The sequence below is a fragment of the Acipenser ruthenus genome, chromosome 42, assembly GCF_902713425.1.
Source record: "Acipenser ruthenus chromosome 42, fAciRut3.2 maternal haplotype, whole genome shotgun sequence".
NCBI classification, from domain to species: domain Eukaryota; kingdom Metazoa; phylum Chordata; class Actinopteri; order Acipenseriformes; family Acipenseridae; genus Acipenser; species Acipenser ruthenus.
Window position 1 is genome coordinate 9,161,068 of NC_081230.1, and position 27,072 is coordinate 9,188,139.

The 27,072-nt window shown below is 47.0% G+C and overlaps 2 protein-coding genes across 3 annotated transcripts in view; one reads left to right on the top strand and one right to left on the bottom strand.

The window, feature by feature from the left end:
- LOC131709315 (mitogen-activated protein kinase kinase kinase 12-like) lies at positions 1-24,339 on the bottom strand. 2 transcript variants are annotated; one of them, XM_059011748.1, is made up of 14 exons: positions 23,904-24,339; positions 13,543-14,052; positions 11,015-11,198; positions 10,194-10,385; positions 9,667-9,825; positions 7,137-7,295; positions 6,705-6,813; positions 5,570-5,679; positions 4,982-5,098; positions 4,721-4,858; positions 3,690-4,347; positions 3,523-3,590; positions 2,879-3,164; positions 1-2,312 (listed from the first exon to the last, which is right to left on the bottom strand). In XM_059011748.1, exons 2-14 carry the CDS (start codon positions 13,994-13,996, stop codon positions 2,214-2,216), a joined length of 2,733 nt encoding a protein of 910 aa, XP_058867731.1. In that variant the 5' UTR covers positions 13,997-14,052; positions 23,904-24,339; the 3' UTR covers positions 1-2,213. The 2 variants fall into 2 exon arrangements, with proteins under 2 accessions (XP_058867731.1, XP_058867732.1); XM_059011749.1 differs by lacking the exon at positions 23,904-24,339 and adding an exon at positions 15,742-16,043.
- The window catches only part of LOC117967031 (tigger transposable element-derived protein 4-like), a 10,013-nt gene continuing 341 nt past the window's right edge, over positions 17,401-27,072 (top strand). The window contains exons 1-2 of the mRNA XM_059011386.1: positions 17,401-17,465; positions 25,626-26,641. Coding sequence (XP_058867369.1) covers positions 17,401-17,465; positions 25,626-26,641 — 1,081 coding nt within the window. The remainder of the gene's footprint in view (positions 17,466-25,625; positions 26,642-27,072) is intronic.

Here is a 27,072-nt window from a genome sequence, read left to right on the forward strand (position 1 = left end):
ATGTAATTTTTTTTTTTAAATACATTTCCTATAGTACACAGGTGCAATACATGATGCGGTGTGTGTATATATATAAAAAGAGTACATTTTCAAACGAGGCTGGGGGATGTATGGCTTTTCCAGGGTAAAGTTGGAGCTGTCATACATGCGCCTCCTCCTCTCGGCGCTCAGCGGGCAGGATTCCGCAGCGGAGCTGGGGTGTGATGCTACGGTCAACTCTGCTGCTGCTTTTAGACACAAGGATGGAAGATGGGAATTTCAACACAAGTGGCAAGCCAGTTTTAGTACGGAGTTTGTTTTGCTGCTAATGGAACTACCACCAGGTCTGTTTTCAGGAATTCACATGTCTGGTGCCATTTCCTTTTTGTTTCTATTTGCTTGTGCAGTTTTTGCTTGTTTTTAAGGTATCTTCTGACTCCTTTGCATCCATTTTTAATGCCTTTAGTATGTTAAATGTTACGAGATGTGATTGAGATGGCGTTAACATCGAAATATGTATAAGAAAATGGATGCAAAGTAGAGGGATGCTAAGAAGACTCCTATTGCATAGTAATCTCATCCATTCCAGGTTTTAATCTAAGCATAGCCACAGTCTATAGGTAACAAGATCAGATGTGTCTGAGTTTATCCCCGAAGTGGGAAAATTGCCTTAAAATTTGCAAAACTGCACAAGTGAGCCTACATAGGGTGTAATTTAAAAGGTGAAAACCATAGTAAATAGTTTAATAGTTCAGTAGTTTAGCCGTCACTTGTAAGCAAAACCCCGATCTCATAGACCCTTGTGGTTTTAGATATCTTTGATCTGGCATTTCTGTTAAAAAAAAAGACAAACCAATTGATTTTATTAAAAAAAAGGGGGGCATTTTAATAAACGACAAAACTTTTAACTCCTGAAACTGAGCGGGACATTTCTTCCAAACACAGGTTATCAAGGGCTCGATCTCTTTATGCAGTCATTAGTTTAAATTTGAATGTGAACTGATCGCTGTCAGCCTATTCCACTCCATTGGTAATCGTCAGCAGCAAAGTTTAGACCCTTTATCCTGTCCAGAGCTCCGTGGCCGTGGGCATGCGTGAAGTATTATGTGGTATACTGGAGAGTGGATGATAGTCTGAAGAGGATCTACATGGTGTTATTTTCTATACATACTGATACAATCAGCAGAGAGAGAGCGAGAGGATGCGTTTCCCAAATGGTTTGGAGCTCAGTAGCATCACTTCGCTTATGACAGCAGGTAAGAGAAGACTGGCCCTGTGAACTGCAGTCCTGTGCTGAGAGCACTGCCTGAGAGCTTTCACTCCAAGTGCAGTTAGCTGAACAGTGAATGCTTTGCAGCCCGTCGGACACACGACCACCTCTCGAAGTCTCAGCTTCCAGAATACTGCCCGCCATGCAGGGTCCTTTCTAAGTCAACGTGGTCAGCACCAATGTGTTTCAGTTATACAGCGTCGTTATGTACAGTGTCAGGACATTAAATAGAACATCTGAAATATTTACAAAAATTAAAAATCGACAAGGTGTAAACTTAATCCCTGATATATATATATATATTAAAATAATAAATACAGCATATAAATAAATACTAATAAAAAAAAAAACATACAAAGTTGTTCGATCAGGCTCGCCACCAAAAAAAAATTACGGAAGAGCAAAAGGCTTTAATTTGAATTTCCATTTGGAAGGAGAGCAGAAAACAGGACAAGCTCTTGCCAGTCTTAATGCTTCAAGCCATTCTCTGGCCCATTTAAAATATCCAATTCAAATCTTATTTTGACTAAGTGCTTTCTCGTGCATGGAAAACTTGACAATCGTCTACCATGTCGATGAAGTTATTAGTACATAGATATATTTTTTGGTAGTACGCTTCAAAATGAACTAATGCCTGATTCCTTCTCGTTGAAAGGTTTGTTTCTTATATCTGAATTTAGCACGACTGAGTAGTTAATTGGCACGGGTGAGGATGTTACTTTGTAAATGAGAGGGAAGAATTTTTTTTGTTGGCAGCGTGTGTACCTGTATCATTTATGCCAAATAAAACCAAATTCATAAATAATAAATACAATCAAAAAATAAAGAACAGATCGTTTATAAATCCACTGATGTTAAAATAAAGCTCCTGGATTGAAGAGGGGAGAGATGGAGGGTCTCCTAGCAGGGTCCTGGGGTGTGATTTGGGAGGGAGGGGGGTGTCTGTACACAGGGGTCCTCGCGATCACCATGTGGCTGTGCTGGACGGATGGCTGGCCTCTGCACTGCCTGAGTTGTCTAGCTCTGCGCTGTCGCAGTCCGAGTCATCGTAAACAGGGGGGTTCTGTAGGGAGGGGGGGGAGACAAAAGTCACAGTTAGCCAGCTGCTTTTAAAACTTACCTAGAGCCTTGTAGAGTGTGAGAGATGACTGGGGGGTGTGTGGATAGCTGTAAAGGTTTGGCTGTTTAGACTGTACACAAGTTTACGCAAAAGGTTAAAACGTTTACATCTGGTCTCGGCGTGATTGAGCACTGAGCTAGTAAGAAAACATTAGGTAGTCCAAGATTAGTGGCCATAGGGGTCAGTGAAACATGTTGATACATTAAATATAGATTTATAGCTTTAGAGGCTACTGAAGTGGAATGGATGAGAGGGTGAGATGGAGGAGTGGGGCTCCAGGTGGAGCAGCGAGGGGAGTGGAGCAGCGAGGGGAGAGGCAGAGGAGTGGAGCAGCGAGGGGAAGAGGCAGAGGGAGGAGTGGAGCAGCGAGGGGAGAGGCAGCGGGAGGAGTGGAGCAGCAAGGGGAGAGGCAGAGGGAGGAGTGGAGCGGCGAGGGGAGAGGCAGAGGGAGGAGTGGAGCAGTGCAGAGACAGTCGAGGAGGGAGATGGGAACAGGGAGACTCCAGTACCTCGTGCACGTTGGCGTTCAGCTGCGTCTTGACCTCCCTCACGGCCGCCTCTTTCTCGGACAGCCCGTCGGAGTGCAGCAGCATGTCCACGGGGATCTCGGAGCTCTGGGACAGCAGGTCCTCGGACTTGTCGTCTAGCCGCTCGTCGGTGTTGGTGCTGACCACGTCGGGCGTGCCGCTGTGCGAGTGGTCGCTCGTGTTGCCCTCCTCCCCGTCCGACACGGACAGGTTCTCCGAGCTGAAGGTGGACAGGGACTGGCACTTGGACATCGCCGCTGCCGGCCGCCTGTGGACACATGACACGGTCAGAGCTTTGGGTCACTCTTACATTTCTGATTTGCTGCGACAGTTTTTCTACGAGAAAGTGTATTTCTGCTCGAGATCGTTAAACAGTTTCCTGGTATCCAAGGCTGGTTTGATTACAATATTAACCGCTCTCTGTGAAACCAGCCTGTGGTTTTCTGTTTTGGGTTTATGTGATGAAAACTGCGCTGTACTGGTTCTTTGCCAATTTGTAATAAAATTATAAGGCTGTGCTTTTAACATGTGAGCCACTCGGGACCCCAGGATGCAATCCTACCCAGATTACAATCAAGCCCGGTGATCTAACTAACATAGGGGGCTGGTTTGTTCTGAAAACATACCTTTGTCTCCGTGGCATGTCCACCTCGCTGTCCACCTCTCCCTCCTCCTCGGACGAGACGCCACGCTTCTGCTCACAAGAAAAAAACAATCAGGCCCGCCTCGTTAGTAAGAAAGAAACGTTTCTCGTGCGGACAGTTGAAATATTATAATTTTAATAATGCTCTACCTGTTTCCTGGTGACAGCTGCCCGGTACAAGATAGCTGCCGGTGTGAGGTGCGGCTGGCCACTCCCCCCTGCCCCTCCCCTGGGCAGCCTGCCCCCAGGCCCCTCCTCTTTCTCCTCCCCCTCCTGCGGGGGGCGTGGCTGCCCCAGCGCTGAGCCCCTCCCGGCGGCTCCTCCCTTCCCACAGGGCGAATCAGGGCTGCTGGAGAACGGAATGGAGGCGGCGTCTTCGCTGGGGGTGTCGCTGCGGGGCGGAGTCTCCGTGAGGTCCTCGGTCTCAGCCCCTCCCAGCCCTCCGGAGACGCTACGGCTGCCCCGGTCCATGCCCGTCTCGCCTTTCGCCCTGCCCTCCGCCTCCAGGGTAGTGGAGATGAGGTCAGGGCTGGAGGAGGACATCTTCTTGAGCAGGAGGTCGTGCTGCAGCCCCCGGAGGGCGGCGCTGGGGTCCAGGTGCATGGCCGGCAGGGGCGCAGGGGAGAGGGCAGCCTTCAGTCCCGCCAGGTCCCCGCTGCTGCCCTTGCCTGCCTTGCGGTAACGCGGCTTGCCCCTCCGCGACCGGCCCGGTGAGGTTGAGCCCTTGTTAGGATGGGCGGGGATGGTCACCTGAGTCATTGAGGAGTCGAGCTTCGGAAGGATGACCTCTGACTTCAAGAGGTCCGGCCTGGGGGAGAGAGAGAGAGAGTGGCTTACCCATAGCTCCAAAACACCATCTCAAAAACATAGTGTGTCCCATAAATCGGGCATTATAGGCATCATTTATACAATGTTTTTTGCGTGTGATGCATAGCGGTTTCACCCATTCCAGGTTTTACTACCAGCTTGATCAGCCCCAGTGTATAGATAACAAGCTCAGGTGTGTCGTCTTAAACTCATAGTAAAACCAGGAATGGATCAAACTGCTGTGCAATTGAGGAATCATTATTTCCGTCCCCCCGCTGTAGCTCCTGAGAATAAACGACTGTACTGTTTAATTAACTGATGGATGTAATATTGATCATGTTTAACACGGCGAAGACGGCAGTTTTCAGTCTCACCGCTTGTTGTGGGACGGTAGCTTTTGGGGCACGTTGCGTTTCTTGATGAGTTTGTCCATGGAGTTCGCCGGCCCAGCAGGGCGAGGGGTGTGAGGTTTGAACAGACCGGGGTGCTTCTTATCCATAGACTGCTCCCGTCTGCGAAAGACCAGGAGCGGAGTTCAAACAATCAATCTACTGCATCTCTCTGCGCCGTCATTACCCTGAACCTTAATAAGCACCAGCCTGCACTCTGCAGCGCTCCAGGGCTGTGTGTCTCACCTGTGCAGCTCTTTCTCTTTCAGTTCGAGCTGCAGCATGACTGCGTTGAGCTCCATGTAGAGGTTGTTGGCTCTCTCCAGCTTCCTCTCATAGTGCTCACGGATATCCAGCGCATGCCTGCCAACAGACAAGAGAGTTACTGTCGCTGTGAGACGCGGCCGTCCGGATCAGAATCACAGCTGACATCTGTCCCCACAGAAAACCACTGCCGACGTTCTCTCCTACAACAGAGAGGGAGTCATTTTCCAATGTCAGGTACAAGGGACATATGTGTCCCACAAATAAAATTATTCTGTCTTATTTTTTAAATAAAGAGCACGAAACAGGGTTTAAAATATGGGTTGGATCCAAACGGTCAGTTTCCTCCTCGCGATACTTCATTTGTTCATGTATTTTAAGAAGAAACCATTTGAAAAATTTCTTGTGTACGTTAAAGAGTTAAACACATGATGCAACCCATCCCCCAAACCACTGTATGCAGAAATAGATTGTATACAAGAAAAAGGAGAGAGAGAGAGTTGATTTTAGTTTTTATAGTATGTCGCGATACTGCTCCAGCCCTGCAGGGCGGCGCTCTCTCTCGCTCACCTCAGCTCCTCGCGTCTCCGGTTGACGAGTTCCTCGTCCAGCCTGTGCAGACACGTCCCCTCGGACTTGATCTTCTCAAAGTGCTGCTTCACCTCCTCGCGCCATTCCGCCTGTGCAGGGGACGGGGTAAAGGCAGCGGTCAGTGCGGAGAAAATCAACCAGGGGGCATTGATCACAATGCCAGTACATCTTAATCAGTAATCACTGAAACCCTCCGATACGTGACCTTATTGCACCTCTCCGGTAGGGGGCGCCAGAAGACCGGGGCATTAACGGCAGGCTTGTGTAAATCAAGGTTTTTGAAACTGAATTAAAAGGATTTCTCAAGTGCTCTACAAGGTCATTCTCAATGCACCGTGCCAGCTCAGAGCTCGCTGTGACCTTCAATTTTTACTGCATCCAGCATGGATCAGTCTTGATAGAGGTGGGAGGGAGGGGTGTTGATTAAGCTAATGGAAGTATCTGCTTCTCTGCCAGAACGCCAACCCCTCTCTCTCTCTCAGACTGCCAGTAAAGCAATCAATTGCCCAGGTCACTGGACCTCTATTGACGTCACAGCCTCAAGGAGGAATCAATTAGGGGATGGGGAGGGAGGCTCGCTTTCATTTGCGTTACCAGATCTAATCAGAGAGTGCAGGAGGAACAAGAAAGGGAAAGGAGGGAGCCGTCCGGCCAGTAGAAGGACAACTGAGGCAAGCCATATACAGGACTGGCAGGATTTGCTGTAATGCTTTACCATACCTCTCTGGGCTTTACCATGCTGTCAATGTGCTCTATTACACTTTGCTGTGATTGTACTGTGGGGAAACTATTAGAAGGGTTCATTTACCATGGTTTGTTTTTTAATACACTTTACAATGCTTGCCTATGCTTTACCATACCTCTGTGCTCTGTTACACTTTGCTATGCTTTTACTGTGGGTAACCTGTCTATGGGAAAGTGACTTGGGGTATATCCACACTTTTTGCAGCTGCTAGACCTTTGAGCATTGATGATACAGAGAGGATAATTGATGGTTCCAAGTGGGTGGTGCTTGGAATTCAAAGCCTGACCAAGCCTCTATTGTGACACAAGCCTGGCCATCGAAAATACAAAAAATAAACATGCTAGTGTCAGGCAGTGCGGGGGCTCGCACCTGTGATTTGAAGTAGGTCTCTTGGGGGGTGGAGAGCAAGTCCGCAGAGGCGATGTCCAGGTGCAGCAGGATCTGCCGGAACGACGGGCGGTTCCGTGGCTTGCAGTTCCTGGGGGAGGGAGAACGGGAAAACAGATCACGGAGAAACCAGTTATAACAGCGTCCCAGAGCACGGGACCAGCCAGCCTTGCAAGACTTTAAACCATGGCTGTGTGTGACGTTAAACCGTAAACCAGGCTGTCTTCTGGAGCAAGATTCCTCTTACAATCGGGAGTGTCGGTCGGGGAGACCCGTTTCTCTACTAAACTGGGATCACAAACCCTTCACTAATACTTTGAAGCCCTCGACAGCTCTGGCTGCTGAGAGAGAGAGAGAGCTGCCTGGGAGGTGATTCTACAGCACTTTCTGTTATGTCCCCTGGCCCGTTCTCACCAGCACTGTCGCAGAAGAATCTTGAAGCCGTCAGGGCAGCTCTCTGGGATGGGCAGCTGCAGGCTGTTGTTCCCGACGCCCCAGATGATGGCTGAGGAGTCCACGTCCTTGTAGGGGACCTCGCCAGTCAGCATCTCCCACAGGACCACCCCGAACGACCTGCAGAGAGAGACCAGGGTGGGTGAACTACACACCGGGGAAAAACCAGCAGTGACTGCATTAAAAAGTAGACATCTTTAACTGGTGGGGGGGTAACAGCTACGCCACACTGCCTGCCTCGCTCCCTCCATCCAACCTCCCAGTCCCTCAGCTCAAACCACTACGCCACACTGCTTCCTTCCTTCCCACTCCCTCAGCTCTAACCACTAGAGCCACAGCGTCTCCCTCTAATTCCCTTGTCTCTAACCTAGAGGTGTCCAATCCTGGTCCGGGAGGGCAATTCCACCCCAGGTTTAACAGGTACAATGAGATCAATAACTATTCTAGGGTCTGGATGGTTCAATTAAATTGTTTAGAACAGGGTTGGAAAGAAAACCAGGACTGGAAGTGCCAGCCTTGGCAGGGGTGACCCAAGCTGTGTTGCTCTAATGCTGTGAATGCATTAAGGCTGTGTAAACGAGGAAGCTTTTCTGAACCAGGTTCTGTTTCTCGCAGTATAACCCCAGGTGGTATGTGATGACATGTTTTCTTTTTATTGTAGTTCAGGACCCAGGGCTGTTGAGTACAGAATGCGACAGCGGCTCTCTTAACTTGTCCAGGGCTTTTTTTCCATTTTTAATCTTGCTCCAGGGTTTTGAAAAGCCCTTTGCGAATGGTACAGGATTAAACATCGCTCCAGTTCACTCACGTCTGTGTCCACTTCTCTGTGCGTGCTGAACCGCAGGCAAGCTACAAGCACACAGACACGCGCCTTCATACGAAACTCAGCGTCAGTAAGTCTATAGGGTAGTTTTACTTTCTAAATGCTGTTACATTATAAATCAAGCAATGAAAATCAAGCAATCGCCGTTACGAATTCCAGCTTAGAACATGTGACTACAACCTTGATTTTTGTGATTTATAATGAGTTAATACATTTTGCTGACATTTCTAAGACGCAAGCTATTGACTTAGAATAAAACTATTTAGACTGCGGGCTCCTATTTAGTTCTTGTAGAGAGGAATTGAATCGAGTTTCTTTAGTTGGCTTGTCACCCCATTCGGAGGAAGCTGTGGGCTGGTTCGATGGACCCCCTTTCTCGATTGGGGGTCCCCTCCACGACCAAGCAGCCCGTCTCCGCATCACCTTAACCTCTGGTCCCCACGGCAACGCGCTAATCACCCCCAAAGCGAGGCCTGCAGCTGCAGTAACGATGTAATGATAGCTCTGGTAATTAGTGCCTCTGTCGTGGGCCGGCCCGCCTTACTGTGACAGGCTCCATTAGAGAAAAAAAGCACTCGGCGGGTAATTAAACTGGGGGTGCTTTATTAGATTTCATTCACAGCCTCTCTCCACTGCTCACAGAGAGTCTGTGTGTGAGTGTGTACTGTGCCTCTGCCTGAGATGGGGTTTCCCAGGCCAGGAGCATTCTGTTTGAATATCTTCATAATCTGTGCTTGTGTAAACAGATTAAAATGAAGTCTTAGCAGATGAGTCACAGGGCTTAATAGCTTCATGAAGGCCACAGCTGAAACGTTGTCCATGTGACTTCGATTCACAGCGGTTTCACCTTACGACCTGTCCTGAGTGTTTTTGAAGCAGAAAATCCAATTGCAATAAAGATAGAAGCGATAGAGCAGCCCGCAGTTTAAAAACCAATGCTTTACCAGACCTCTCTGTGCTTTACAATGTTTCCCTATGCTTTACCAGACCTCTCTGTGCTTTACAATGCTTCCCTATGCTTTACCATACCTCTCTGTGCTTTACAATGCTTCCCTATGCTTTACCAGACCTCTCTGTGCTTTACAATGCTTCCCTATGCTTTACCAGACCTCTCTGTGCTTTACAATGCTTCCCTATGCTTTACCATACCTCTCTGTGCTTTACAATGCTTCCCTATGCTTTACCAGACCTCTCTGTTCTTTACAATGCTTCCCTATGCTTTACCAGACCTCTCTGTGCTTTACAATGCCTCCCTATGCTTTACCAGACCTCTCTGTGCTTTACAATGCCTCCCTATGCTTTACCAGACCTCTCTGTGCTTTGCAATGCTTCCCTATGCTTTACCAGACCTCTCTGTGCTTTACAATGCTTCCCTATGCTTTACCAGACCTCTCTGTGCTTTACAATGCCTCCCTATGCTTTACCAGACCTCTCTGTGCTTTGCAATGCTTCCCTATGCTTTACCAGACCTCTCTGTGCTTTACAATGCTTCCCTATGCTTTACAATGCTCCCCTATGCTTTACTATACCTATCTGTGCTTTACAATGCCTCCCTATGCTTTCACTGTGCTCTGTTACACTTTGCTGTGCTTTTGCAGTGGTAAACTTTTATAAGGAACAAAAGGAAGTTGGACATGATCCCCTGTCCCTCTTGGACCAGCTTCTTACCAGATGTCCACCTTCTCGGAGACGGGTTCATTGCGGATCACCTCGGGAGCCATCCAGGCCACCGTACCCGCGAAGGACATCTTGGTGCTTTTGTCACTGAGCACTCTGGAGGTGCCGAAGTCCGAGATCTTCACCAGGTCATCACAGGTGATCAGCATGCTGAGAGACCGAGACACAGACACAGACAGCGAATGAGCGTTTCCCCTGGCCGCCCCCTGAGATTACCATTCAATCAATTAAAATCTTTATTTATCCACAGCAATCCTCCCCTCACTACGATGTGATAAAGAAGAGATCGGAAGTCAAGTTGCACAAAGGAAAGCTGTATGCAGTAGAAAACATACTTTGTTACTGGTGGTAAATGCAGGTAAGTGAATGACTTTAACAAGTTGCAACTAATGGAGGTGTGACTTACAACATTTGTATCAGAATAATATTTCTGTATCTGTCTCAGGACGGTATTATTTGGAGATCCAGCCGGGCTGTACCACCTATGCTGACTGTGGGGGTGGCGGGGGCGGACTTACTTGGGGGACTTGAGGTCCCGGTGGATGATCTTGTGCAGGTGAAGGTAGTTCATTCCCCCCGCGATGCCCATGGACCAGTCCACCAGCAGGGAGGGAGTGATCTTGCGCCCGGCTCGCATAACCTCATAGAGCTGACCCTGGGCACAGTACTCCATGATGAGACAGAAACAGGGAGCCTGCGTGCACACACCCCTGTGAGAGGGGAGGAGAGAGGAGAGGGAGGAGGGGAGAGGAGAGAGGATAGGAGAGGGGAGGGGAGAGGGGAGAGGGAGAGAAAGAGGGGAGAGAAGGAACAGTTAGATTTATATAGTTAATAATACTGCAGTTTATTTGCTTAGAGGGCGATCGCTTAATGGCATTCTGAATGATTATGAGTATTAGAAATGTTTGAAGTGGGGAAATCATTTTAAACAATGAAATTATTTAAGAAACTGTTTCAACAGCCATCCGGCACTCTGGGTCCTCTTTTAAAGCATGTTGGCAGGGATGGAAATAAGACTCCCATTGCATAGCAGCTTGATCCATTCCTGGTTTTACTAGGAGTTTAACACCTGATCTTGTTACACTGTGGCTGATCAAGCTGGTAGTAAAACCTGGAATGGGTGAAACTGCTACGCAACAGGAGTCTCATTTCCATCCTTGCACAGTAGGGCAAAATCATGTTAAAAAACTATTTTAAAGAAACGACGCAGGAGTGGTTTAAGAGAGTGCGGTTTCTCACCCCTCCCATAAATGGGCTACCCAGTCATGGCAGAAACACTGGGATCCTTTAAGGACTTGACACTGTTCTGAGATCAATCAGCTGATCGGGGGGCACTCACCTGAAGGTGATGATGTTGGGGTGCTTGAGTTTGCGCAGGTTCCTGATGTCCGTCTCCTTGAGCTCCCGGACCTTCTTCACAGCCACCTCCTCGCCGTGCAGCTTCCCCAAAAACACAGCGCCCTGCGCGCCGCTCCCGACCCACTGCAGATCAGAGATCTCCTCGAATGGGACCTCCCACTCCTCTGGAGAGGTAAGAGGGTGACACTAGCAAAACAGGGCTGTACACCAGAGCGAGGCTCATGCTAGCACACCGACAGAGACCTCTCCAGTTCAAACGTTTGTTACATATACTTGAACTATTTCTACATATTGTAAGGGCTCTCCTTTGAACTGGCTTCATACCTACCTGACTAATTTACAAAGAAAAATACAATAAGGCTCCAACAGTGACTGTTAACGAGATGCTTCTTAACTATGGTGTTCTGATAACAACACTGTGTGGAGGGCTGTCTGGTGTCTAGACCTGCAGCAACTGCAGCTTGCTGTCTTGGGTTCCATCTCTGCAGTCTGCTCCTGTCGTGCTGAAGGATGTAATCTGCTTTGTGGAATGCGCTTAGGCAGTAAATCCTGCTTAGGGCTGTTGTGCTTGGTGCTGGGACTCAGTGCCGAGTCGTGGAGAGGGAGGAGGAGGAGGAGGAGGAGGAGGAGGGGAGGGGAGGGGGTTAGCTAGTCCCCTGGCCTGATTACAGGGCACAGATTCAGGACGGCTGGATCCCTGGCTGTAGGGAAAGCACCGCGGGGAATCCAGAGTTAATTACAGCGTTGAATCCTTGCCTAGACACCTGATGTAGGACACGCTGAAGGGTTCACTTAATTATAATGCAGTGCAGCATCGCAGGGAGAGGTAATGGGTTAGAATAATCCAGAATCAAAGGGGGTTAAAGCACTTTTCTTAAAATAGTTTGTGTATCGATCAGCCTGAAGCAAAGTCCCCACTTCCTGTAATCACACTGAAGGCCTGGACTGAAAGACATTGGGCTGGATTCTGAGTGCGTGTTTACAGTTTACAGTGTGTTTCAGTTTGTGCGTCACTGTGTGTGTGTGTGTGTGTGTGCATTTAGTGTTTATGTGTGTGTGTGTGTGTGTTTTGTATTTGTGAGTGCGTCAGAGCTGTGACTCCGCTGTGTTAATCGAGCTGAGAGGGATGGGAATTCAAGGATCTGTGCGTGGACATGAATTATACATGATGAGCATTAGGCTGTCTGTCCCCTGAGACCTGAACAGGAGCTGTTAGTGTCGGGGTTACAGCAGGCAGGCAGGCAGGCAGGCAGGCGGGCAGGGGGGCAGGGAAGCAGGGAGACAGGCAGGCAGGCTGGCAGGCAGGCAGGGAGACAGGCGGGCTGGCTATCTGTGTGTGTGTGTGTGTGTGTGTGTGTGTGTGTGTGTGTGTGTGTGTGTGTGTGTGTGTGTGTGCAAAAATCGGACAAGCAACAAGACAGCTTTAGTCATAACGGCAGCACTCCTGTCATGACAGAAATCCACAGGCAAAGCTTCAAAATAATGGAAATTCACAATGTCAGCTTGTTTATGTTTCACAGCAGCGGTTTCAGACCACAAGCCTGCCTGCCACTACATCACTCCACGAGCCAAACACATCTATTATACTCCTGCTACTACCTGCACAGCGAGGCTCAGGTACAGCCCAAACACAAATTAAAAGCCTTGACTTCTCCCCCCCCAAACTGTGTGACAGGTCACACCACCTCCCAGTCCCTCAGCTCTAACCACTAGGCCACGCTGCCTTCTCTCTCCCAGTCCCTCGTCTCTAACTTCCAATAGCATCTCAGTTTTCTTTAAATATTCAAACTCAATAGAAGGATCACCTCTTCCCCCTCCTCCCAATGGTGTGCTAGGTCATACTACCTTCCTCCCTCCCAGTCCTTTATCTCTACCCACTCATCCACACTGTCTCCTTCCCTCCCTGACCCTCATCTCCACCCCTCCCTCCCTCGCAGACCCTCATCTCCACCTCTCCCTCCCTCCCTCCCAGACCCTCATCTCCACCCCTCCCTCCCTCGCAGACCCTCATTTCCACCCCCCTCCCTCCTTAGCTCCCAGAACCTCATCTCCACCCCCCTCCCTCGCAGACCCTCATCTCCACCCCCCTCCCTCCCTCCCTCCCTCCCAGCCCCTCATCTCCAGCCCTGTCCCTCTCTCCCAGCCCCTCATCTCCAGCCCCGTCCCTCTCTCCCAGCCCCTCATCTCCAGCTCCGTCCCTCTCTCCCAGCCCCTCATCTCCAGCCCCGTCCCTCTCTCCCAGCCCCTCATCTCCAGCCCCGTCCCTCTCTCCCAGCCCCTCATCTCCAGCTCCGTCCCTCTCTCCCAGCCCCTCATCTCCAGCCCCGTCCCTCTCTCCCAGCCCCTCATCTCCAGCCCCGTCCCTCTCTCCCAGCCCCTCATCTCCAGCTCCGTCCCTCTCTCCCAGCCCCTCATCTCCAGCTCCGTCCCTCTCTCCCAGCCCCTCATCTCCAGCCCCGTCCCTCTCTCCCAGCCCCTCATCTCCAGCCCCCTCTCCCGATCTCTTACCCTGGTGATGGTGCTGTTTGTGCTCTGTGGAGTAAGCTTTCCCGATCATAGTCCAGACGGGTTTGAGGCAGCCAAACAGCCCCTCCAGGAAGCCGGCCCCGGACTGACACTGAATCCTCCCCTCGTCCGATTGGCCCCGCACGGCCCCTCCCTCGGCGCGGTGCCCCGCCTCCGCCCCGCCCCCAGCCTCGTTCTCGTGCAGCTTCAGCACGCTGTTGGCGAAGTGCTCGGGGGGCTCGTCGCTGGGGGTGGGGCTGTGGCCCCCGCACTGCCCCGCCCCTCCAGGCTCCATTTGCAGCACGTTGCGCAGGACACACTGGGTGGGGGTCAGATCCTTCTCGGGGGTGCAGGGGGCAGTCTCGGGGTCCAGCCTGCGGAACGGCGGCTCCGACAGGGAGGAGCTAAAGCAGGAGAGGGAGGGAGAGGGGGCTCGGGGCTCGTGGATGCAGGCCATTAGAGGCTGTGCTCATGAGAGAGCCCGCTGTGTTCGGGATGAGAGGGGTGGGGGGTCTGCAGAGAGACAGAGAGGAAGAAACATTAGCACTGATACACACGCTGTTTAGAATCACTGTGTGCTTTAAAGCACAACAAGACAGCTTAGACTCTCGCTATCCTATTTGAAGGTTTGTCCTGGTTCTGGTTGTAACCTACATTCTTGAAGCACTGGGCGGTTATAAATGACATTATATATATCAAGCATAAGAAATCGCAGTTACAAATTTGTCAAAATCCCAACACCTCTTATTCTATGTATTGGTATCATTCCTGTGCATACAACATGCAGCCAATTCTACTGTTTGTATGTTTTATAGAAGTACTGCCTTGGCATATTCAAACTCTCCAGAAGCAAAACTATGTAAGTTCAAAATGTTTTAATGTTAAGACTGGGGCACAGATTTGCCACACCAGAAGCGAACATAGCTGTCTGTGACAGTTATCCTGGCAAAGCAGGTCCCCATTAAAGCCCACACAATAAATCATAAACCCAACAGACACAGACAGACACACAAACAAAGACATACACTGACACACACACTGATACACACAGACAGACAGACAGACACACACACACCGAGACACACACACAGACAAAGACATACACTGACACACACACACACACACAGCTGCATTGCAAATGAGGGGTTCCCCCTTTGATCAATACAAACAAGCCCTTGACTCATGAAATCTGCAATGCAAACACATGCCTTGTAATCAAAGTGTGCTGCCACCAAACTCTGTCCCAGTACTGCGTTGATCCAATCCTACCAAGGCTCAATTTGAGATCAGCTTCTTTATATCGTTTCTCTGAACAACCTCGGTCTTCAGTGTGCTGTTTAGCATCACGAGATGTCATAAACATGAAGAGATTTGCAGAGGCGCAGATGTAAAAACGCAGAGTTTTCAGAAGTTGTTTAAGAAGCCTAACGTGCTTCACAATTACGTTTCTTACAGTAACCCGATGCTTCTGACATGGCAAGTATTTTCAACAGCTATTTATGCTAACGAACCTTAGTGAGTGTTTACCATTATGAAAGATACTTGGTGTTGAGTGAATTCTATATAGCACTGTGCGGAGATGCCACTGGCTGTGCTATTTGGTGCTGCTTGCATGTATTTGTAATTAATAAATGCTCAGTAATTACATATTGAACATTTCTATCCTGAAACACCTACCCAATGGTATGTGTTAGAACCAGTAAGATTGCACAGCAAGATGTGACTGGCTTCTCAGAGCTTCTTAATCGTTATAAAAATAAACTCTCGCCTGTTAGTCCTTTCTTTAAAAACGAATAATATAGAGCATTGTATCAGAATCGGTAGTTACAGGGTTAAACGCCGCTAGAAAACCAGTTCTAGTTTTTTACTGCAGTCTGACCATCGTAAATTTGACTCGCCGTCACTGCCGCATCAGCGTTTTCTACCTAATATATACAGGACGTGGGTGTCGAGTTATAAAGCCTCCATTTCTCTCTCTCTCTCTCTCTCTCTCTCTCTCTCTCTCTCTCTCTCTCTCTCGAAGCAGGGCAGGTGTCATTTATTGCATTGAAAGGCATCCTTTGAAAATGCATCGCAGCAGTGGACCGTATGCTGGCATCGTCACGCACACACATTGTGTTGCAAGAAACGAATGCCGTTTTATTCGTTTACATAACCCGTGCTATGCACGTTTTAACACAGAAGACAATTGCGATTATTTACCTGCTTTCCTGGCTACTTTGAGGCAAAATTATCCATCTGAAGCATATAGATTTTCAAATACAGTGACCCGATGTCCGTTGTATCTCCTCAGTCCATCTCCCAAGACGACCATGCGACGATTACTAGCATGTATTTGTTTTATACCCTGATCTCTTGTGTTTCCCTCTCTATATTTGATATCTGGCTCCGAGCCTCTGCCGTTGTGTCGGTCGGGTCCCTGCAGCGCTATAAGCTTTATAGTGGGCTCACTCGCCACATAGTCCCCGCCTCGCTGACAAATCTCCAGTTTTTATTAATCAACAGACACCCGCCCCGCCCCCCTTGGGCTTGCGAGCCGGCCAATCACGGCAGAGCATCGGGAAGGTTGAGCTGTCCAGTGTTCTTAGTGCTGCAGGTAATTCCAATCGAGCGCGTTTCAGTCTACATACACTGTGCATATGCAGTGTGTGTGTGTGTGTGTGTGTGTTTGATAAGTGATGTCATCCTTCAAACACGCAGCAGGAACGGGAGGTGAATTACTCTCCCTTCCACCCCCAGTTTAATCTGATGGACTTTATCCCTCTGATCTCATATCTCTAAACAGACGGCTGTGGGTTTATAAGGATTATACCACTAGACAGCTTCGAAGCTACACACTGTTCTTGTGCTGAATTGCTGTGCAGAAACTTCCTTGCATGTGAGCCTCCTACTCTTATGATTAGAGACCCCTTCTATAGTTCTCTCTTCGATCTGGGTCTTATCAGAGGGTTTAAGGTCGATCGAATGGTGGGTCTAGAGATTCTGCAGTGACCTCATTCACACAATCAAAGCATAGCAAAGTATAATACAGCACTGTCTGCTTGACTCGGTTTCTTCTAGTTTCAATAACACTGATGAAGGCACTGGCATTAGAAACGCCTGTCTGCTTGACTCGGTTTCTTCTAGTTTCAATAACACTGATGAAGGCACTAGCATTAGAAACCCCTGTCTGCTTGACTCGGTTTCTTCTAGTTTCAGTAACACTGATGAAGGCGCTAGCATTAGAAACGCCTGTCTGCTTGACTCGGTTTCTTCTAGTTTCAGTAACACTGATGAAGGCGCTAGCATTAGAAACGCCTGTCTGCTTGACTCGGTTTCTTCTGGTTTCAATAACACTGATGAAGGCACTAGCATTAGAAACGCCTGTCTGCTTGACTCGGTTTCTTCTGGTTTCAATAACACTGATGAAGGCACTGGCATTAGAAACGCCTGTCTGCTTGACTCGGTTTCTTCTAGTTTCAATAACACTGATGAAGGCACTAGCATTAGAAACCCCTGTCTGCTTGACTCGGTTTCTTCTAGTTTCAGTAACACTGATGAAGGCGCTAGCATTAGAAACGCCTGTCTGCTTGACTCGGTTTCTTCTAGTTTCAGTAACACTGATGAAGGCGCTAGCATTAGAAACGCCTGTCTGCTTGACTCGGTTTCTTCTGGTTTCAATAACACTGATGAAGGCACTAGCATTAGAAACGCCTGTCTGCTTGACTCGGTTTCTTCTAGTTTCAGTAACACCGATGAAGGCACTAGCATTAGAAACGCCTGTCTGCTTGACTCGGTTTCTTCTAGTTTCAGTAACACTGATGAAGGCACTAGCTCACCTGGAATGTTTCTCTTTATTCTCTGTTTCAGTTCACTACAGGGATGTCATTCTTCACTGGTAACCTGATGCAGTGTGGATATGAATGGGCTCCATCCATCTGCATCAGGTAATCTCCTTGTCTTTCCAACAGGAGGAAGCTGACATCATCATCACACACACACACACACACACACACACACACAAACGACAAATGATTTCTTTTTAAGTGGCACTAATTTGGAATGAGCTTCTCTGATTTCGGATATGACCTCATGAGCGCTCGGCAGTCTGAGAGGTTTCATTCACAGAAACCGAGGGGGGTGCAGGGGGGGGGTCTGTGTGTGGGGGGGGGCGTCCCGGGGGAGGAAGCAAACAGCACTTTATTTAGCATCCCGATGTGAGATCATACCGGATCTATAGGGTTCCCCCAGCCACTCCGTCGCCAAGTTCCGACCCCCCCTCACTCACTCACAATCTCCAACACGATATAAAAGGATTGTAAAATGGAAATAATGGGACAGTGTTCCCCTTTAAGGTGTAAGTGATTACCTTTGATTCAACAACTACGGCTCTCTCTCCTGGTCTGTTTGCTGCATTCTGTGCAGAGAACTAGAAACCAGATCTTGTTGAGTGCCCTGTTAGTTTACATTCTCCACAGGTAGCTATAAAGACGTACCCCGCCGCTACACACACACTGCGAGCCAGCGAGGTAAACTCCTGCCAGCACATATGACATCAAAGTGGTGAAATGGCGAACGGGTGTGACGTTGCCACAATTTCAATGGCAGTCGATTTTTTTTATATAGCCCCTTTCATCCCACAGTATCTCAAAGCGCTTTACCTGTTGGCTAAAACAGAAAGGAGCACACAGTCTAAAGAAGCAGTAAAAATGATAAAGTAATAATAATAATAATAATAATAATAAATTAAGAATGATGCTCCAAGCTCCAAGACGCACAGGAAGTGATATAAGCTAGCAGGAAGCAACGGGTTAAAGCTATATAAATTAAGAAAACACAAAAAACCACAGCCCAGCGGTCAGGGTGGCCAGTGATAACATTTACAGGAGGGTTGAAAAGGGGTTTGAAAATGACTTTCTCTTTAAACAGGGGGAATCGAATGATGATCACGTTTTCTTTCTTGGAGCAAGGCACTTCCTTGCTCGTTTTGTCCCGTTACAAACTGTTTTGCGTTTGCATTTGGTGTAAGAGCTTGCACATTTGTATCGGTTTATACAGATTTAGAAACTCATCCTAGACCTGCATGCTGCACCCAGTCTCTCGTCTCAGAACTCCCTTTGTTCAGGTATTGAAATGAGTCCGGTTTATATCTTGCACAGAGATTGTTTCAGATGCACAGTGATAGTTAGCCTTCATTGGGATTCAGTGCGGGTGTGAGTGTGTGAGAGAGAGGCAGTGAGTCAGGCTGGAGTAAGGGTCTAATATTAAACCTGTGACTTCACTCTCTGGGGCCGCTGTGAATCCGTTTCCAAGGCAATGGAGCCCTGCCTCCTGGCCCCGCCCCCTTCTCCATCACCATCCGCTTTCCAGGAAGAGGTGTCAGATCAGAGAGGACTAACCCTTCCCTCCCTGCAGTCACAGCACGGATACATTCACATACAGGTATGGAATTAAAAGAGGGCAATGCAAATGTGAATTCACTGTGACTGGATTGTTGTCTTACCTGTAGACCTCTATACAGGTCTATACAGCTCTGCAGTGTTGAGATCTCTATCCTATTGCCCTCTATACAGCTCTGCAGTGTTGAGAGTGGAACTATCTTTCCTATACACCCCTGGTCTGCAGAGAGGTCAGTAAGAATTTTGCTAAAGGTAGGAATATATTGCATTACGGATTTTGAAGCCCTGGTTAGCAATGTTTTTGATCACCAGCATATATGTATTGGGATTGACAATATTTGTAATGACTGAATCTGTTCTTAATATTGAAACGGCTCCCTTGCAGAAGATGCCTTGATAAGAATGCCCGTACGAGGCAGCTGTTCCCGAGTTAAGCAGGGCACGTTTAGAATGCAGCAGAGCGTCTCGGAGTTTATCTGAAAGACACACATCGCATCACAGCCCCATCCTCACCACTGCATCACTCCCAGCCAATCAGGGGAGAGAGGGAGATCGCAGGCAGCCAATCACAGGCTGCCTTCCCTACCTCACTCCAGGAGAGGATGAGTCATGCGATGACAGAACCACAGGGATCCTAGCACTTCAACTAGCTGTCAATGTGACCTACTCAGAATCAAAGCCCTAACCCTAACCCGTTATCGGTGGATTCAATGCAGCTACAAGGGCCACACTGCCTTCCTCCAGCTCTAGTTTCTTACTCTCAGACCCTAAGCTCTAACCTGTTGGTCAAAAAACCTTCCAGCCCTTCATTCCTCACAGCTAGACCCCTGTACATCCCTCCCTCCCTCCCAGCCCCTCAGCTCTGACAGCTAGAGCCTTGTACATTCCTCCCAGCCCCTCAGCTCTGACAGCTAGACCCCTGTACGTCCCTCCCTCCCTCCCAGCCCATCCGAGTCACTCAGCGCTAAACACTAAACGACACTGCTTCCATACATTTCAATCCCTTCGCTCTACACTCTAAGACATACCACCTCCCAGTCCCTCAGTTCTAAACATTAAGCCACGCTGCTTCCCTCCCAGTCCTGCAACTACAGCAACACACTGATACCAGTTCCGAGACACAGGAACTGAAAGAGATCTGCCAGGAAAACAATTACAGATATACAACAAGGACAACCCTTTGAATATTTACAGTGCTTCCTTTGCATATTAATAATATCCAGGCAGCTGTTTGATCAATGATAAATAAGGCCAGTGTTTTCCAGATATTGACAAGGTTACTGTGGGTTTTTAAATCAATCAAATATGAATTTAAGAGTTTTATACTGTGATTTTACTCCATTCCAGAACCCTAAAACAAGAATATTTTTCTTAATCAGAAACGCTTTTTTTTGTAGAAAAATATATTTTTCCTATTTTATAATATTTATCTTTTCTAGTTATGGATCAAACTAAATATATAAACATGGTCGTTAATAAGACTCCCATTGCAGGGGAGTTTGATCCATTCCATTACTGTTAATGAGACACAACTGAAGTTAAACAAAAAAATAAGTATCTTCCATCTAGCTAGGTTTGCATTGTTTTTTTGCACAAATCAAACTTGCAGTGTTTCAGAACTAGCATGTAAACCACTCTGGTATATGTAGGAATTCTTTAATTGAACTCTGGAGTCATTTGCTTGAATATGTTTAAGATCAACGTGTTGGTATACATTTTAAACAGGTGTTAATTTAGCACAGTGCTAAATGCTTTATTATACGCCTTGGTGGCCAGGCAAAATTAGCTTTTTAATTGAACATCTACACCAGCTATTTAAAACGCAAGTACAATATGATTTTACTAGGAGTCAATCACATATGATCTCATCTGTAGACTCACAGCAAAACCAGGAATGGCTCAAACTGCTTTGCAACTGAATCCCTATTAGCAGACAAATGCTTGAACAATTTTTTTTTTTTCAATGACAAAACTTTCGCCTAAGAATACAATTGCCCTGAAAAGGGTTCAGGCTGTCATCTCCTGTGTCAGAACCTTTAGTGACTGTGGTAACTTCAGCACCACAGACAGCTCCCTGTGTGCTTAAAGACAGACAGTCATATCCAAGGCTTCAAAAACACAGTCATTCCCTTACCCTTTATAAGCTTAACAACCTTACCGCACGTAGCCTCTTACTGGTTTGCTCCAGAATGGTTTCGTGGGACTACCTTAGGTCTAAAGATTAGTGTGAAACCAGTCCAATGTTACTTTAGGTAAGGTAGACCAAGATTAGTGCTGATTAGGGCCTGTGAAACCAGCCTTCTATGTTTTATAGTCTTGGTTTCCTTGTGTTATTCGATTCCTCCATTACGACCTCCGTACTCCTCTTTCTCTCCCTCATCCCCCTGCTCTCCCTTTCCTTCCTCGCCACTCTGTTTTCCTCTCCCCCCCTTCCAGTTTTTTTACCCTCACCACTCACACACACTCCCCCTTACCACCCCCTTCCCTCCTGACCTCCCCTCTCCTCTCCTCTCCTCTCAGCCCCTCCAGGGATCTCTCTGCCAGCTCTTGCCTCTCTAATGGGGTCTAATGGCTCTCTCTCTCCTGCAGCCCAGATCAGTTTACTCAGGAGCCCTTGCTGTTGGTTCTGTTCAGTAATCTAAGCCCCTGCTTAGCTCGAGTGCTGCTCTATTGATCCACAGACCCTTTCTCTCATCTCCCCTTTTTAATTCCTTTCACTGAAAAGACTAAAGCAGAAATGCCAAACACAAAAGAACGAGATTCCTAAAAGCGCTTTGCTAAGCAAAGTTTCTAAAAAAGGGGGGATTTGATGCACTCAGGAGTTGAATGCTGCAAAATATCCCTGCTATTTATTTAATATTACTTAGCTGAACTAAAAGCACAAACACTATACTACTATAACAATTAAATAATAGATAACTATTAAAAACAGCCATTTTTTTATTCATGAACCAAACAATATAATGAGGTCTGTTAAGCACGCTATACAGTTTGTTCATTTCTCAGAATGAAACAGAAGTGAGACTATCTTTGAAAGTATGTCCCACTATCTCTTTACAAAGCAGCTCTCTATAGACAGCACAGCGTCTGTCCCCAGAGCCCATAAGATGCACAAGAAAGGACTGCGAGTCTTGCTCTGCTTTCCCTATGACACGACCGGTACATCAAAACAAATTATGTTTCAAGACAAGTGCTGATGGAGCCAATATGTGTAACGCATAGCACTTAAGAGTGCATGTGCTCCAAATCTACACGTATCGATCACCCTGTGGGTCGGGGGGAGAGGGGCAGATGCATTGATCAATAATGACCGTGACCTGACGCAGGCCACAGCGCCACCTAGTGCACGGAAACGCTCAGGGGCTATGCTCGCACAGTAGGTATCCCAGTGCTAAGTTTAAGTCTGTTTAAGGTCCAAACAAACTGCGCCTGATCTGACTGCTTCTAACGGGTAAAGGAGGATTGTTCTGGTTGGCTGGATCTCTCGCAGTAGCTGTTTACTTGGAGAGCTCCAAGCTCAGGTGAGGCTGGGGTTGGATAACCTCTGTGATTAGTTCAGAGCAGAGTTAGTTTGAGCCGCTTTCTCAGTTAGCAGTTGCATTTTGGCAGCACAGATCTCTGCAAGGCACGAATGAAACAAGGGCTGGCTGCAGGACAAGGCAAGGGGATGTATTAAGCGTGTGCTTTCAAATACATTCTGTCATGCTTTTAAAAAAACACACAGTATAGTTTCCTGAAGTACAAGCAACTCTGCAATTTATATAGAACTTATTCTTCACGTTGTTTTGTATGATAGTCTACGTCATAAAGCACATTTTCTTTAATGAAACGAAATTATATATATGAACGTGGGGAAGAAACATTGACTGTTCGATTTGAGTCATATTTTGCTCGAGTATTAAACAGTTAAATAAACAGACACCCGAAGAAACGTTGCTGTGAGAGGTCAGAAGTCACGTGTGCTCCATTTACGTTGCTAATCGATCTCTGCCCGCTCTTGTATCAAGAAACGATGATACTGCAGTTCGCAATTTAAAAACAGATCGCATTCCCCAAAGCAAAACTGTCTCAGTTAACACATCTACCAACACACTCGAAAACCCCAAAAATGAACTGCGCAACGTGTATGATTTAGGACAGATCGAGTTCATTATAACACATTCATTCTTACACGTGCGTGTTTACGGTTCTTGTACATGACTGTGCTGCAAGTTTTTGATTTGTATTTAGGATTACACGCTATCTCCATGCTTGTGCGTGTGTTTTAAAAGCCCTACCTCGTCTGTTTAACGATATTTATAACTCCGCAGATTTATGACACTCTCCTTATAACAAGAGCGTATTTACCAAGTTCAGCAATAATGACGCTTATAAATAGACCCAGTAAGACGGCCATACATCTCCAAAGAATATAACACATTATATAAGGAGTCCACTGCACTGGGGGCGTAATCTGGCAAATTCTAGTGGTTACATTTGAGCAATTTAATAAAAACACCTATCGCTGTTAAAAACAGCTTTACAAGAGAAAACACTGTACCAAATATATATATATATATATATATATATATATATATATATATATATATATATATATCCATACATTCATCCATAACGCAAAATTAATACGCTTGCGCATCGATAAGCCTCGACACGACACTATTCAACAGACAATTCCACATCACACACAGCCCCACATCAAGCAATTCACAAACACACACGCGAAATCTCTAATAATAATAATAATAATAATAATAATAATAATAATAATAATAATAATAATACACCGCGTTGTTTTTTAACACAGTACTCGCGGTGTACGCGTTAAATGCATTTCCCATCTCGATTATTTTTCATTGTAAAAAGCATATCTTCCACATTGCCCCTCTAAAGCCGCATAAGACCGAACACAGAACACACACTAACTGTTCCATATATGCATTATTATATGCGTTCAGTATATTTATAGCTTCATAGCGGTCTTACCTGTTGTAGTATTTTCGCGTGTTTCGGTTGCACTGAGCACGCAGGCTGCAGCCCCACAATGCACAGACCCTTACAAGCCTGGGCTGCGGTTTCTTTTCTTCGGGGAGATAGACAGACAAGAGAAAGAGAGGACAGCCTTCCCCGACTCAAGCCATTAATGCTCTAGCCCCATCTGGCTAATGATATTACCGATAGAATCAGCGGCGGTACACTGTGTCAACACTCGCGCAGCGGGCACAACGGCGCCTGTTTCACACAGATGTTTTGTTAGATTTTAATAATACAATACCGCTCCTTTCATGCTTGTTCCCCTCTTATTTTTTTTTTAATTGCGGTATTTTCGATTTGCACGTACAGCTGTAGAAATGATTCCCCGCTCCTGTGTGTTTTTTTTCTCGCACGACCCGCAGTCACGCCCTGGAGTCGGTGAATGGTCTCGCTGTCCTCCCTCCTCTCTCTTAAAGGGACAGCGGTCTCCGTTACAGTCGAATCACGGCCCCGGATCACTGACGCACACAAAGTATCGATAAACGCCTTCTAAAAATAAACCTATACACAATTTAAAAATAGGGGTTTAAATGTGTCATGGGTATTTATCTGATATACATCCCATGAAAGCAGCTCCGATTTTTTAATATTATGTTAACAAATATTAATAAAAATACAGAAGCTTAATATTTTAATTATACTCATATATACATACAGAGAGAGAGAGAGAAAAAGAGAGAGAGGTTGACAACGTTTTATCTATCTATCTATCTATCTATCTATCTATCTATATAAGTGCTATAATAGATCAGTGTATTTCTGAGACGAGTGATTTTGATACAGATTGTCAGTGTCATTCACTCTCTCTCTCTCTCTCTCACACACACACACACACAAACACGTACGTTTGTATTCCTATTTTTGTGGGGACTTCTCATTGACTCTCACTATATTTTATTTACTAAAACTGCGCACAGGGTGAAAGTCGACAACAAACTAAATATTTAGGCACTTCTTTCTTTTTTTTAAGGCATATTTAGTTCTTAAAAAGCTGTTTTTTTTCAGGAGTTACTATCTTTGTGGGGATATTTTCTCAGATTTTGCCCGCACATTGATAGTAATACCTTATTTAGAATAGACAGATGAACCCGTTTCATATCTCCTCGCTAATATCACACCCCGTTTATTATCACCATTTTTCAAAAACCACTCCCCAGGTTCTTTGAGAAATGACCACTCTTAATATCCTCTCTCACACCCGCTTACTGTCACGTTGCGTGCAGCCTGTCAAATTCTGCGTGGGTGGGCTTCACGCAGTAACCACGGGACGGAATTCATTTCCAATGCAACTAACAACCAATAATCATCTCGGCTGATAAACTGACATTTTGTGCAGCCTGTCAAATGCTGCGTGGGCGGGTCTTAGCGGGGTTCAGTTCTGTTCCAGAACTACAGCGTCAGTGATCTGCAAGCATCGAGAATGTCTCGCAGGCGCACTGACTTAACTAGCAAACAAAAGACAGAGATAATACGTCTCTGCGAAGCATCTCCAACACTGTCGTTTACGGCGGTGGCTAAAAACTTCTCAATCGATCCGTCTACTGTCAGCAAAATTTACAAAAATCGAAACACTGTTTTGCAACAGTGCAGTTCAAATGTCAACCGAAAACGTCAACGCTCCAGTCACGCAGCCGGTGTTGATAAAGCTCTGTTGCGATGGTTTCAATTCGCCAGAGCCTCCAACCGACCTGTTAGCGGAAACATCTTAAAAAACAAAGCTGTCGAGTTTGCTGCTGACCTGAACGTTGATGCCTTTAAGGCATCCAACGGGTGGCTTGATCGTTGGAAGAAACGCCACGAGATTGTGTTGAAGAGAGCGCAGGGAGAGCAGAAAGGTGCAGATGTTTCTTCTGGGGACAGCTGGGTTGAAAAGGGACTGCCTGCGGTTCTTCAGCGCTACCAGCCAGGCGATGTGTACAGTGCTGACCAGACCGGACTTTATTATCGTGCTCTGGCATGTGGTTCCCGCGCTTTCAAGAAAACCGCGCACCTTGAAGACCGGGTCGCGCTCTTGGTTTGCTGCAGCATGACTGGTGAAAAGAGGCCTCTTTTGTTAATTGGAAAATCCCCCAAACCCCGTTGTCTCCGTGGAGTTAGTAATCTGCCCATCTCTTACACTTACAGCTCCAACGCGTGGATGACATCGTATATTTTCGAGCGGTGGCTGAAACAGTGGGACACATCTCTCAAAGCCCAGCGTCGCCATATCGCGCTCTTTGTGGATAACTGCCCTGCTCATCGTGCGATCAAACTTGACAGCATTGAATTGATTATTCTGCCAGCAAATGTAAGCTCTCCGATACAGCCGTGTGACCAGGGGGTCATCCCCGCACTAAAAGCACACTACAGTCGATTGATTGCTTCCAAGAGTCTCGCTGCGGTGGACGGTGTGCAGCCTGCACCGGAGCTTGCAAGGATAGACCTGTTTACAACTATGCTGTTGATCAAGGAAAGCTGGGACGCTGTACAAAGTGAAACCATTGTTAACTGCTTCCGCACAGCTGGCTTTTCCAAAGAGGGCGGCCCGGCGTCGGTGATTAAGGAGGAAGCGATTGTCCTAGACCGGTTTCCAGAGGATGAGCTCAGTGCTTTCACCGGGGCGGATAACGATGCGGAATGCATTGAGCCGTTGGGAGATGAGCAAGTCGTGGGGGGTAAACCGTCTGCTGCTTCTGCCTCAGATGAGGAAGGTGAAGTACCTGGAGCAGCTGTATCCACATCTGAAGCACAGCGGGCACTCGAGATTTTGCGGCAGTTTCTTGGACAGAATGAATTTAGTGACTGGGCTTTATTTAATAAGATTGAAAAAAAAGTTGTTGAGATTTCAGTGCAACGCTTCATTCACAGCTCCCGTCAGCCCACAACTCGAGCCTTTTTTTAGATACACAAACGGGTTCCTCGCAGTTAATGGCACACAACGTATTTGTCCTGTAGCTATATGCATGTGTTTATATGTACAGAACGACTAAATAAAACACGACCTTGTAATTCACCGTTAGTTTTCTTTGTTGTTATTTTCTATGCTGTTATAGGCAACCGTGAAACCCGGTTTATATATAAAGCGAGTTCATCTGTCGGTATGTATTCATGCATTTATAACCTATTCAAATAATGTGTTGGT